The sequence below is a fragment of the Amblyomma mixtum genome, chromosome 3 (assembly GCF_055824585.1).
Source record: "Amblyomma mixtum isolate Tamu chromosome 3, ASM5582458v1, whole genome shotgun sequence".
NCBI lineage: Eukaryota > Metazoa > Arthropoda > Arachnida > Ixodida > Ixodidae > Amblyomma > Amblyomma mixtum.
Genome location: NC_143014.1, coordinates 50,330,600 through 50,344,169, shown reverse-complemented (window position 1 = coordinate 50,344,169; position 13,570 = coordinate 50,330,600). Strand labels below are relative to the sequence as shown.

The 13,570-nt window shown below is 45.0% G+C and overlaps 1 protein-coding gene across 1 annotated transcript in view; it reads right to left on the bottom strand.

Moving 5' to 3' along the window:
* arm (armadillo) overlaps nt 1–13,570 on the bottom strand; it is a 31,185-nt gene that overhangs the window by 16,276 nt on the left and 1,339 nt on the right. Inside the window, exons 3-8 of the mRNA XM_089579121.1 lie at nt 13,087–13,208; nt 11,821–11,926; nt 6,611–6,798; nt 6,230–6,534; nt 2,276–2,477; nt 467–611 (exon numbers count right to left, since the gene is read on the bottom strand). Coding sequence (XP_089435247.1) covers nt 467–611; nt 2,276–2,477; nt 6,230–6,534; nt 6,611–6,798; nt 11,821–11,926; nt 13,087–13,208 — 1,068 coding nt within the window. The remainder of the gene's footprint in view (nt 1–466; nt 612–2,275; nt 2,478–6,229; nt 6,535–6,610; nt 6,799–11,820; nt 11,927–13,086; nt 13,209–13,570) is intronic.

Here is a 13,570-nt window from a genome sequence, read left to right as displayed (position 1 = left end):
GTGATTGCTCCGCAGTCTGACTGCATGCAGCAGCAGCACGTGGGCAGCAGCTCTTCAGATTCCGACGGTAGAAGAAAAGACACCCATGTTACGTACGCTGAATGGGACGAAAATTGGTGCCTGGACACAAGTCCCAAAGCTCTACCCCAGTGTCCGTAAGTACTGAGAGCAGTGGCCTTTTTGTTGTGCTCCCTGTTTAATCGTATTTAAATTAGCAACCCTTGGCAGACATTAAGATGTACATTTGCTGTTACCTTCACTGTCTTCTGTGAGGTACATGACTAAAAATAAGCTGGGGCGCTAGTTCCGATATTCTAGAAAAAAACAACAACAACACTGGAGGCGTGTCACTCCTGGAAAACCTGAAACTGTTAAAGAACACCAAAATGATGCAGCTCACACAACAGTCCTGCCCCAGCAGATACAGCTGACACAGCAGCTCTGCACAAAGCAAATGTCTCCCTACCTGCTTCAACGATGGCCGGCTTGTTGCTAGAACACACGGACAACACCTTGAGCACCCTCGATGTGGTCCATAGTAGTTTTTCATAGGTGTAGGAACGCATAATGCGAACCAATTCTGCTGGCCCACCACTAGCCAGAATGATCAGCTGCAAAAGAATGCATACCCTTTCCATGATGCTTTTCAAGGTGCCAACACAGAAGTCACTACAGTAAAAGCTTGTCCGTTCGAACTTGAAGAGACCAGAAAAAACGTTAGAATTATCCAAAGTATGAATTACCGAATCACTTAAAAAAACCTGACAACTGCTTTCATTGCAGCAAATTTTATTGGTTAAAGACTGCACAATGGTCACCTGCTTTTGAGATGGGAACAGCCCGACAATGATTTATTTTTCTTATTTCCAACAATGCTTTATTGCGTGCACACTGCATGAAGCATCAAAGCAGAGCTATATTATAAGCAGAAACAATATTAAGGTGCACTTCTGATAATTCAAACAAAGATCTCGGGCCCCTTGAAGTTTGAATTAATGAGTCTACTGTATGCAGAATTTCAGCTTTTACTGCAAAAACGTGGCTTCACAAGCAGGTGATATGGGCAAGCATGCGATGAGCAATAGAAAACTTTCAGTGCCGTTCTTTTTTTTTTTTTCTCTCTTGCCAGGCACTGAAAGAATATAGGAAGCACTGCACCAGAAAAGCACGACTGCGGCTTTTCACAATCACAAATACCTAAACTACAACTGCGCTTTGCCCACCACGTGATTGCAGGCCTAGTGACCACGGAACACTGAAAACCTGCAACTGCTTGCGCGGGAGCATTAGCAAGCATGGGCAACACCTGCTGCGAACTCCTGCTGCATGTGGTTTCAGCCTTCTAGATTACTTGACATACCAGGTATGAAGCCAAGACAGTATGCTTACACATGCAAAAATAAACAAAGAACCTTTTACCCAAGCACGTCCCCCCTAGAAGCAAGTCCAGCACTGGGGTTCAAATACCATGCCTCCCACCACATATGAAGCAGACGAGATATGAGAACTTGGCCCTAAACTACGCTTAAAGGTGCACTGAAGAGGATTCTGAACTTGTCTTTTTGCCGCGGGAACTCGATCTGCACGTTCCTAGCATTTTTAGAAACTGCGACTTATTGCCCTCTGTGGCCGATTTCCCTAATTAAATCGAATTAACGTCCGGCTCCCGCCCTTCTTTTTTGAATTCTGCCTCGTACGATGGGCGGAGTCGACCAACGCGTGAAGTTCCTTTCAGCCAGCTCCGTGGAGGCTTTGCTTTCGCTTTATTTTGTTTTTAGGTTTCCATGAATAAATAGTTTCTTTCGCAGATAATATAGCCGCAAAATAAGCCCACAGAAATAAAAATACGTGCGGACTATTTGCTACTACGGACTACTACGTATTACTCCGCCGGTGGCAGAGCGGCAAGCCGCCACGGGACTGGGTGAAAGGCACTCCACGCGTTGGTAGACTCCGCCCACCGTACGAGGCAGAATTAAAAAAAAAAAGGGCGGGAGCCGGACGTTAATTCAATTTAATTAGGGAAATTGGCCACACAGGGCAATAAGTCGCAGTTTCTAAGAATGCTAGGAACGTGTAGGTCGAGTTCCCGCGGCAAAAAGACAAGTTCAGATTCCTCTTCAGTGCACCTTTCAACACAGGAAACTGTAATGGCAGCTAAAACTTTTAAGACCTAAGACCACACATAACCCCCCACACTAACTGTCATTCGTGTGTGCAGAACACAATGCAACCTGAATGGTGATAGAGGCAGATTTTCAAAGCAGTACCTTACCTTGCTTTCTTGGTTTCCATATGCAAGAATCTGCAAGCAGTCTGTGACAATAGCCAGAAACTTGACATTGTTCCTCTGAAGAAGGGACACCATTTTTTGAAGGCCACCAGCAAGACGCACAGCCATCTTGGAGCCCTCTTGGTGCAGTAACAAATTGTGCAAAGTGGTGATCGCATAAAACAGCACAGACTCAACTGGAGAGCTGCAGGTAAAAAACAAAAGACAGTGGTTAACAGAAAGAATTTTGCAACATTAGCAATGATTACTAGATGAACTATGTCACCAGACAATTACTGCAAAAAATACAGGTGGAACCAACTTAAAGGCTTAGCTCTCTAATAGTGCTAGACGAAAAAAACGGATAAGAGTGAGGAAAATGAGAAATAAATGTAGGTGACTGCCTAGCAAACAGTCACAGTATATTCACATTACTCAGACACGCGAACACAAATTATGAGCTAAATCGCATTGAGACAAGCGATGTGCAGAAATTTTCAGCGCTAATTGTGCACTGCCACAATAAGACTTCCATCTAGTTTTAGTTTACAACCAAATTCCACCATGGGAACCAGCAGTATTAGAGAACTTTCAGCATACAGTTAAACCTGGGTGTAACAAACCTCCATAGAGTGAATTCCTCAATATTGCGAAATTTCGCAATTCCCCCACACCGTCCCTACTGAAGTGCGTGTATTTGAGGAGGTTGACCTTGATATAACAAACTCGCTACGTTGGCTATCTGTTAGCTTGTGCTGAGTTACGAATTTTGGCAGAAAAGTTCCATGATGATAGAGCACAAACTGAAATGACAGGAATGTCTACGATCACGAGTGACTGCAGATGACAACGTGCGTGCGACAGCGCCGTCGGTGCATCTCTGCAGCTTTTGCTCTTAGAACGTCATACAATGCGGCACTACAACAGTTCATGCTCAAAAGGAGTGAAAAATAGCACATGCAAAAAAAAAACACGGCACAAGCAGTGCACGCCCACAGACGCCACGCGGTTGCTCGAGTAATTATGGCGCTGATAGCTCTTGCGCATCGGAGTGGGGACAGCGGAGAGCGCCAATGATGCAAGGTGAAGAGTCTATTTCTTGGCGCAACAGCGGGTAGATGGAAAGAGGGAAGAAGCAGGCGCCTCTGCGGTCAGTCTAGGAAGCGGTGGCACGACCATGCGGGCTGCCCTTTTGCTCGGCCGTGGTGGCCCCGCCTCTCCCACCCCACTTGTAGCAGTGTTGCGGGAGTGGCGGCAGAGGTGGTGGCAGCTGCTGCTGCAGTTGCGCTATCAGTGTGATCGCAAAATGTTTCTCTGCCTTGGACTTTGAGTAAAGGGGATCTACTGTAAACATTTTCAAGGCGACTTCACCAACACTTGCTTCTTATTTTGGTTTCCACTCTGCACTGTCCTTTAGAGTCTTTGCGTGAGAACCACATGTAACGAAAACCAATCTTGGGACTTTTTCCGGTTTCGTTATACCAAGGTGTAACTGTAGTGTGTACCACCATCGCTTGCCGTGAGCCACCAATGCCCATGCACAGCTGATGCTGACAGGCCAGGTGCCAGCACATGAGCATTGGCAGCTGCAGTAAGCGATGACTGTAAATGCTATCCTAAAAGTGTAATTAAAAGACAGAGCAGCAATGAAGAACATGCAATCGCATTGATGACGTGACTGCGGCAACAGCGCCCAACTCCACCACGGCTCGTGTAATGCCGCTACCTGTGGGATGTGTGTGTGTGTGCGTGCACGCGCGGGGGGGGGGGACCTCATATGTGTCCCCTCTCTCTGTATACCAGGCCATCCTTGCCCTGGGAAGCTAGAGCTAGGCCAGCCATCACAGGGGAATGGTTCCTGTCGACGCCGGAATCGCGCGAAGAACCCAGCGGTATTGGCATCGAGCGTGTTTTGCACTGCATTTGGATATGAATTGTGGTGCTACTGGTGATACGGCATAAAGGTGAAATCTGTGCAGACTGCCGAGTTTACTGCAGAACGGCGCCAAAGCGCTGCGCCTCGTCAATTGCTGCGATCATGGACATTCTCATGGCCGCCCATACTTTATCGCTATTCAACATGCAACTCCCTTAGTTTGACTGAATTTTAAGTAACGTAGCATTAGCTAATACAGTGGACTCTCATTAACTGGAACTTCAAGGGACCAGAGATTTTTGTTTGTACTGTCAGTCATGCACCTAACTCTGATCCAAAAATAAACGTGATTTCCTTGCTCAAGTGCAGTTCAAAAAAGTTATCAATACTGTCCTGGTTCTAAAACAGAGTAAAACCACAATAAGTCCTCAAGGGACTGAAAAAAAAAAAAAAAAAAAGGTCCGAATTATCCAAAGGTCTAATAGTCAAATGGCTACAAAAAAAACCTTTCAGAAATAGTTTTGCACAGTGGCAAATTTAATTCATAAACAAAGAATAGGCAGTGGTTGTCTGCTTTTGAAGTGCAATCTGTGCGGCAAAGACGAATTTTTGGAATTCCATCATGGTGCACTGCATGCCCACTGTCTGGAATATCAAAGCAGAACTGCTCCTGAAAAGTAAGGCCTTCCGTGGCCTCTTCATAATCAGTGGTGTCCATGTAAGGAGGCTTCACCACACAACGAGCAGCTTGTGATATGTGTACATTACCGACGCACAGGTCCACGTGAACAGAAGCGTGGGGGAAAGGACATTTGCATCAGAAGGACGTAACGCCTTCTAAAAAGAAAAAAAAAAAGGAAAGTGGTGCACCAATTAGTGCCTGAACTAGCTCACAACTGGGTTTAGCTCACCAAAACACGGCCGACAGCAGCAATCATCGTAAGCTGGTGGTGTACATAAAAAAAAATGAACCCACACGACGACGGGGTGACTCATTAGGCACAGCCTCCTTTCAGAACCAATCTGAGCTAACTGGTTGGAGCGGCCGAATTTTCAGCTCATGCGGCACCGCAAACCGGACTTACCGGACCTCGGTTGCCGCTCTTTCGTGTGCCGGGAGCATTGCAGCAAGACAAAAACAGATTATAAAAGAAATCGCAGCACAAATAAGCAGCTCTAAAATGCATTCTAAATATAGCCAGCCAACCAAAACCTTGAAATTTGTTTGAACTAGCCGAAAGTATGCATTATCCAAGTAAATTATCTCTAGTCTACTATAGCTGGCATCGCAGATTCATATCAAAGTCAACCGACGCAACATCTTCGTTACAGGGAGCTCAGAAATAGGTTAATGAGGATGGCGTTGAGATTCAGAAATTTTGCAATATCAAGAATTCACTATACGGAGGTCCATTACATCCAGGCATTGGTGTATCATAAAATAACAGCAAAAACGAAAAATACAATTAGGAAGGACACATACATACAAGTGCTACGCTGATATAAGTTCATCCATTTTCCGGAAGGATATAAAACACTTAGACAAAGGACAATGAGCAGAGAAGGTATTGGATGTGGAATCGTTGATATATGGGTAAAAGAAGCAAACAGTAACTGAAACCAAGAAAACCCTTAAGGAATTTTTTTTTTTACTGGTGTTGAAACGAGAAACCTTACTGCCTAATTATTTCAGATGAATAATTATCAATTACACTTCATCCATAAATGATACAGCAGTTTCCAGTTTATCCATACATAAACTAGGTAAAGCCATGAAAACAACCTTGTACCACTTTCAATGAGGTGCAAGTTCATGCTATAGCCTTCCAAGCAACAAGGTCTCAAAAAAAAAAAAACTCACGAACAAAAATGATGCCAGTCACTACAACTGCTAGTAAAGCTGCTGAATCCTCCTTTCGAAATAGTGAAGATACGGGCGTTTAGGTTCCTCGCACTTTAAACAACCGAGTCAGTTCTGTATGATCAACTATCTATCCAACAAGTAAGCCATCTGTTCTAACGCTGATGCATTTATGGTGACCGATTTCAGGCCCCCACGGAACACCCTGAAGCAAGCCCACCTGAGCAATTTCACCAGAGCCGGTATCCCTCCAGATTTGAAGATGGCTAATAAACCTTGGCGGTGATGGGACAAGTTGTGCAAGGTCCCTGCAGCGCACCGAGTGGTCTCCAGGTCATTGGATGTGGACATGGCCCTTACCAAGGCCGCTACCATCTGCGGAGAGTTCATGATAGCGTGGCGAGAGGCCTCCTTCTTCGACAGCTGGTGGACCATCATCGCTGCTTGACTAACAACAACTTGGTCTTCATCGTTCAGCAATTTTATTAGCTCTGGAATGGCTCGGGTAGCCAAGTCGGCATCATCCTGAAATGGCAGCAGAGAAGTCAATTGTGTGTGCGTGAAGTTGATGAGGCACTCAATAAAAGCGTCCGCATTTTACCTGGTAGTTGATGAGGTTCACGACAGCGTGCTTCAACATTTGCGACGGCTCAGACAGACGCTGCACAGCAGTTGGCTGTGCAGGGTCATACTGAGTCGACGGTATCTCGATTCCTTCGTCCAGTGTTTCGGGAAACATTGCGGCGCGCACCCTCTGCGATCGAGTCTGGCTCAGCTGTTGATTCATCTCTGAAGCACAAAAGAACCAGGCAAAAATTTGAGAAGATATCCTTCAGAGGGCTGCTCAGAGGTCAAGACAGCATGGTGCTAGAGCACACTTTAGTGGAGGCAACCGAAACTGCATGAAGGGGCAACACAAACACAAGTTGTGATGTTAATGCTGCTGCAATTGCGAATGCTGTCCACAAAGCGGCGAGGAACGCAAAACGAATTCCAAAGACGTCGATATGTCACAATTTTGAAAAATGTAGCCACTGAATAAGGTATAGGAAGAATTCACTCAAGCCATAGTGGTCGCCATTTTGGCGTCCATGCAACAGTGAAAGGCTACGGTGCATGCCTAATTGGGCTTATCCCCCACTCCTGCAGCCTACACCGTTGAAGCTGGGCGTTGAGCACCAAATTGGCGCCCCCGACACCACGTGAACACCTCCTATAAAGGCATTTACTGACATTTTTCAATTCATGCAAATGTCCGCAGCATTCCTAGGCACAAGGTCTGAGCCGCTCCTTCTTTAGTGCTCACAGAATTCAGTCTGCATAAGTGTTGTTGGCAGAGAAGAAACTTCACAGTAGAGCACTGCACAGGCCTCAATCTGAGGCCCGAGCCCGGCCAGGGCCCATGACTTCAAGCCCGAGCCCGGCCCAGGCCCGCGGTTTTAAGCCCGGGCCCGGCCCGGGCCCACTAAATTATCGCTCTAGCAAGCCCGGCCCGGCCCGTGAATCCCGGAGTGAAGCCCAGCCCGGGCCCGGCCCGTGTCACAGTAACGCTTGAGGTAAACTGCTCACTCTGAGCAAGTAGACTGCTACTACACCGATAAGGAATTGGCCGACAAAGGTTCTGAAACCACAGTTTGGCATCCAGAAAGTTGTTTCTTTTATCCCAGAAGGAAGTGATTAAGAGTATAGTGCTCACCAGGCCCGTATTTTGGAGAGTGATCTCGTGTAGGTGGGCAACGATAAACTGGGAAGTTCCGACTGCTAAATAAAAAGGGCCGCATACACGTGTAGTAGTCCACTTTGCTCTCCCCATGATTTTAATCAGTTATATTCTGCCGCCCGCGAAGTATAAATATTAAAGCTGCCTAGCAAGCAGCAAGATGACTTTTTTTTTTGTGAGCGCGATCTCACAGGTTGAGCTCACAGCCGAACTGGTCGCTGTTCAGCAGAAACGACAAGCTAAGAGGCTTGAGTATTTCACGGTATGTGTTTGAAGACTATAAGCGTCCTAAACTAATATGTTCTTCCCGAATGCATTTCTAATAGTGTATAGGTATGTTTTGGGATGACGAACCATCAATGGCCAATTAAGGCCGGTTGAATTTTCCTCTTACTGCAACGCGGTGTGGAAATAAGAAAAAAATTCAGGGGGCACTTTGGCTCTCTATAGTGCTGCAAGGCAAAAGCGTTTCCTGGCGCACTGTTTGGTTTTATTTACTTTTTTATTTTTCATATTTTTTATTTTTGCTCCTTTTCTTGTTTTTATTGTTATTTTCATATCTTATTTTATTTTTGTTTAATTTCTTATTTTTATTTTTACTTTGATTTTGTTGACTTTATTCCTTTTATTTTATTTATGAAACCTATGCATTCACTAGATGCGCCTTTATTCATGCTGGAACCTTGAGCCTTCGTGGCGGAGTGGTAGCGTCTCCTCTTCAAATGCCAAAGTCCCTGGTTCGATTCCCACCCTCGGAGCAGTTTCTTTCCGAGCAGTGACGCCGAAAGGCGGACAAATCTGCCGACGCGTCTGTCGACACTCCTGCCGACGCGTCTGTCAACACTCCTGCCGACAAGTCTGTCGACACTCCTGCCGACGCGTCTGTCGACACTCCTGCCGACGCGTCTGTTGACACGGCTGCCGACAAGTCTACTAACGACAGTATGAGGCATTAAAGGCTTTCGCCTTAATAAATAAGTAAATGAATAAAGCTTAGTTTTTTTCTCAGCGCGTACTATAACTCATAGCTCAGCCGCGTCGCTGCTTCAATGCCGCAGTTGTGTAATTCACTCTGCAATAGTGAATGAAAAGTCGGACACCAGCCGTTTCTGTTCGGACCCAAGCCCGGCTCGGGCCCACAGCTTTAAGCCCGAGCCTGGCCCGGGCCCGCAACTTCAGGCCCGGCAAAACAAATCATGTCCCGGCCCGACCCGCGGGCCGGGCCCGGGCAGTGTACTACTTCACAGCACATCCGATCTGTTTACAGCAATATCAAAAGTAAATTAAGAGGTCTCTTTATCATTAACGGATGCGTCGCCCCCTTGCATGACTGCACTGTGGGGAAGCTGCTGCATGGCTGGCTGTTGCAGATCCCCTAGAACCAACCTACTCGTATGTAAGTGCATTCGTGCAGTTCTCAGATGCTTGACCTCCCTTCCCCTAAAGCACTCCGAAGAAGCAGGAAAGGCCCGCTCATATGTAGATGCACTACAGAAAAGCCACCATGGTGGGTGACTTCCATTGCATTTCAGTTATTCCATGTCTTGAGCCCCCAGGTTCGGCCCACTCGTACATTTGCACACCTGCAATTGGTCACTAAACGTTGGTTGGTTGGTTGATGGGGTTTAACGTCCCAAAGCGACTAAGGCTATGAGAGACGCCGTAGTGGAGGGCTCCGGAAATTTCGACCACCTGGGGTTCTTTAACGTGCACTTACATCGCACAGTACACGGGCCTCGAATTTCTCCTCCAAAGAAATTCAGCCGCCGCGGCCGGGATCGAACCCGCGTCTTTCGGGCCAGCAGCCGAGCACCATAGCCACTGATCCACCGCGGCGGCGGTCACTAAACGTATTATACAACCTGGATTTGCCAAAATTTTGAACGCAGCAGTCGGGAAATAATGTTATCCAGGAAGGTGCTAAAACAGAAGAACAATAGTGCAACCCTATGAGACATTTTTATTGCCTGCAATTCTGAGTATAAACCTGGAAAGTATCAATGAGGTTTCACTATATTTTCAAGTCACAAGAACAACTTTTCTAATGTACCCAGATTAAAAATTTGCAATGCTATAAATTATGTTCAGCAGAAAGATGTAATGTAATCTGTTTAGACTAAGTGTGCTAGCTTGAGAGTTATTTCCTGCAACCATACACTTTCCACTCAACTCACGGTATTAGGAAATTTGATTAATGTTAATACCCGAACTGTTAATTTGCCACTAAATTTAAACACATTAAACCTCGTAGATTACAGAATTACCCACAACGGATATGAATACTCCATTTTGTTGCCATGCCACAAAGCACCACATACCCCCCCTAAAAATGATGCCCCCCCCCCCCCCCCCCCTTTTTTTTTACAGAGAATGACCTGCCTGCTGTCTGAGGCTTCTCTTGAGACAAGAGTACACGAAGTCTTTGGAATACTGATTAATGCATGATGGCAAACATGACACAAGCATCACACACACTGAAAACCAGCAGGGTCTGAACAACTGGCTGTGACTAAGAGGGAAATGTCCCAAGGCATTTTTGATCACAAGCAAGACAGCTAAGATAAACATACTATGACAAGGCTGTTCTCCAAATCATCAAAATATTATTCACTCCCAAAGCAGCAAGCAAAAAATGCCAAGGCAGCATTGTCTTTGCAAGCCATGCCCTGGACTTTTTTAAAAAACATTAAAGACAGTTGCGCTGCTTGCATGAAGCAACACTATATTCCATCTCAGTAGTTCCTTGTAGCATTACCAAGGCTACGATGAGTGCAGAGGTGATGTTCTGATGCTGCGAACGTATGGGATAACATGCTTTTAAGTGCACATGTTGCTATTTAAAATTCGGCCATAATGTACGCTCGCATATGCTATTTCCAGAGTTTAGTGCATGGCTCTTGCGCACGCTAAAACAGCATTTCCAACATGGCAGCACGATTCGTAATCAGGACCTCTCGCTTCTGAGTGAATTCGTCTTTGTTACTAGGTTTTTCAGTATGTTTACAGGTTATAAATGGGGCATCTGGCTTTCGTTTTGTCTCACCACACCTACAGCAAGATCCATCAGCGATAATTTTGCTTTATTTCTATTTTGAGATGATTCTGCCACAAAGAGACCTAAAAATGTCGATTTGCTTACAAAAATGATTTCCGTTCTAAAAACCAGATTGCACCATTAGGATGGATTTATCATTGCTCTACCGGTTGCAGATGCGACAAACAAAGCAATATCCCACATAATACTTGCATTTAGCACACATAAGCACACAAACACTACTCTAAAACTGCCTTCAGTGTTTGGTATTGATACTCTTTTCCAACTATATCTGCATACGCACAAGCGGACACCAAGCAGAAGACGAGACACGAAGGAACATGTTTAACGCACACTCCTGATTGGCTGAGGAGGTCTCTGGCTTCCATAGTGCTGCAAGGAACTTATGAGGAGTATAGAGAGCAGAACATACCCTCTGGCAACATAACCTTTGGCAAGAGAAATGATAAGCGCACTGAAATCATGTTTTTTGATAAAATAACTGAAAATAACTATCAAGCAACACACCAAAAGTGCAGAACACCTGGCTTAACTACTGTGAAGCCAAGTGCTGCTGCAGACAAAGGCACAACCAACATGTATAACTGGGCCAGACGCTATGTGCCACTACATCCCACTTATGACAACGCCCTAGAGAGTGCGGTCTACAAACGCTTACAAAAACAGTTTATGGAGAGTGCTCAAAGTAATCTTTGGACTGTTGTGTAAGCATGGTGGCAAGCATGAAGTAAGTTGCTGCCTAGTGTGTTGTACATGCTTCAAACAGTCCAAACTGCATGTTTTGATTTTGAAATGTAAACAATGGAAAGGAGCAGAGCATACTCTACAGTCGTATGCCCCTGCCCAGCCAACACACAGATTATGGCTAAGAACACTGACTAGATTGCTCTGTATTATTTTCACCAAACCAATCCAATGTCAAGTGTCTCGCGTGGCTTTCTGCCACTGTGACCTACAAGTACTACAATATTTCTCACGCAGCATGGTATGTGGCAAACAAAATAAAAATAAAAGGTAAAATGCAAACAGTTCGCACCATCTACTTGGTCAGGTGTAAATCCTTGGCCAAAGCCAGGCTGCTCCCAGTCAAAAACCATTTGCTCATCCCCCAAATCATCTTCCTTGCCAGTTATGGAGGGTGTCTGTGTGAAAAATCAGAAAGACATAGATCACATTTAGAGGGGCCACAAATAAGCAATAAGATCACTGAATCTGAAAACATTGTGTAAGAATTTATATTGGCACCAAAAAGTGAGACGGATCCTAGAAATATACTGATAGGCAAACCGCTGTGGTAGCTTCAAGCCAGCATGTGAAGCCAGTGACAAAGGAGCGCCAGACAAAGTTGGCTGCAGATGCTGGCTTGATCCCACATGCAAATACATGCACAAGTTACACAACAAAAAGTAACCAACCACCGAACATGTTTTACACAAGATGCCTGTTCCTAAGATACACAAAAAAAGAAATAGTTACCCGATATCCTTTAAGTAAGAGGGTTTACAAACAGCTAAAAGCAGCTGCTTATTTGTACCTTTCTTCCTCGTCATGTGGGTTCACTACACCAAAGTGGCACGAGTACAGCTTATGCCATGTTAAAATCCAACAGAATGGCATTGTTCTACTTGCCAAATTACATTGAAGAGCCACACTTGTTCAGAGCATTTAAAGGGGGTAAAACAACATCAGGAGCTCATAACATAATGCCCCCACAATCCAATAAAGTCTTGCTTGAATGCAATGCCACTGAACATGCAATGCATCAGACAAAGTAAATTAAAGGAGTACAGTCACTGAACTTTGGTTGCACATCATTTTTTTGTAGTGATACACAAGACAGCAAATGAACTACCACATCAAATCTACCCAAGCCCCATTAGTCAGGATTTAATACTACCTCATTAGTTTCGGTTTTGGTTTCAACAACCAAATGAAGGTATTTCAAAAGTACCTGTTCAATGAAAAAGTAGGGTAGGGAAAAAGAAAGTACCAACTGTGGCTGGTGAAGCCACAGTGGCTGGTGAAGCCACATGTGACCAAGCACAGTTCCAAGTATGCCCAAGGCATGGTTACATGTCTAACAATTTTCTGGCTCACTAATACATAGTAGCTATCAGAGTGCTAATCTACCAATTTATGCTGACTCAGTATTTTCCTGTTTCGATCAGATTTGAAGATCATGAGCGCTACAGTCTGGGACACACATGTACTGGTAAAAGCAGGAATACTTCACTAATAAAGCATTGCTGTGAAGATGTTTGAATGCTTGACATCAATTTCAGCAAACTGCCAGCACTCTCACCTGAGTAGTAACACCAGAGTGAATTCCAGAGTCCGCAAGATAATTTCCTTGTTGCCAGAGAATGGTCTGCTCTTTGGGGTTGACAGGCACATCGCCAGGATTTGAGTAATTGCCATGGCTCACTGCAAAGAAATGTTGTGAACCACTGAAAGGCAATTCCTGGCATTGACAAAGTATTTCTAGAGCACTGGCACAAGACAGTTTGCAGCAGCAGGATCTACAGTTTGCATCCCCATGCCACTGATACGCAGTTAAGTGTCTTTAAACTATGAGCTTTACAGTAAAGACTTCACCTCTCAATCAAAGTATATAAAACCCCAACACAGAAGCATTAATAAAAATGTCCACGTGCTGTGAGGAATTTTTTATGCTCCCTTCAATCAGTTTCACTGACCCAATCCCGTCAGACTAATAGCTTATATGACGTCATGCGACACTGCCCCAAAATCACTTTCCCTAATCAAGTGGCATGCAAAGAAGGTTT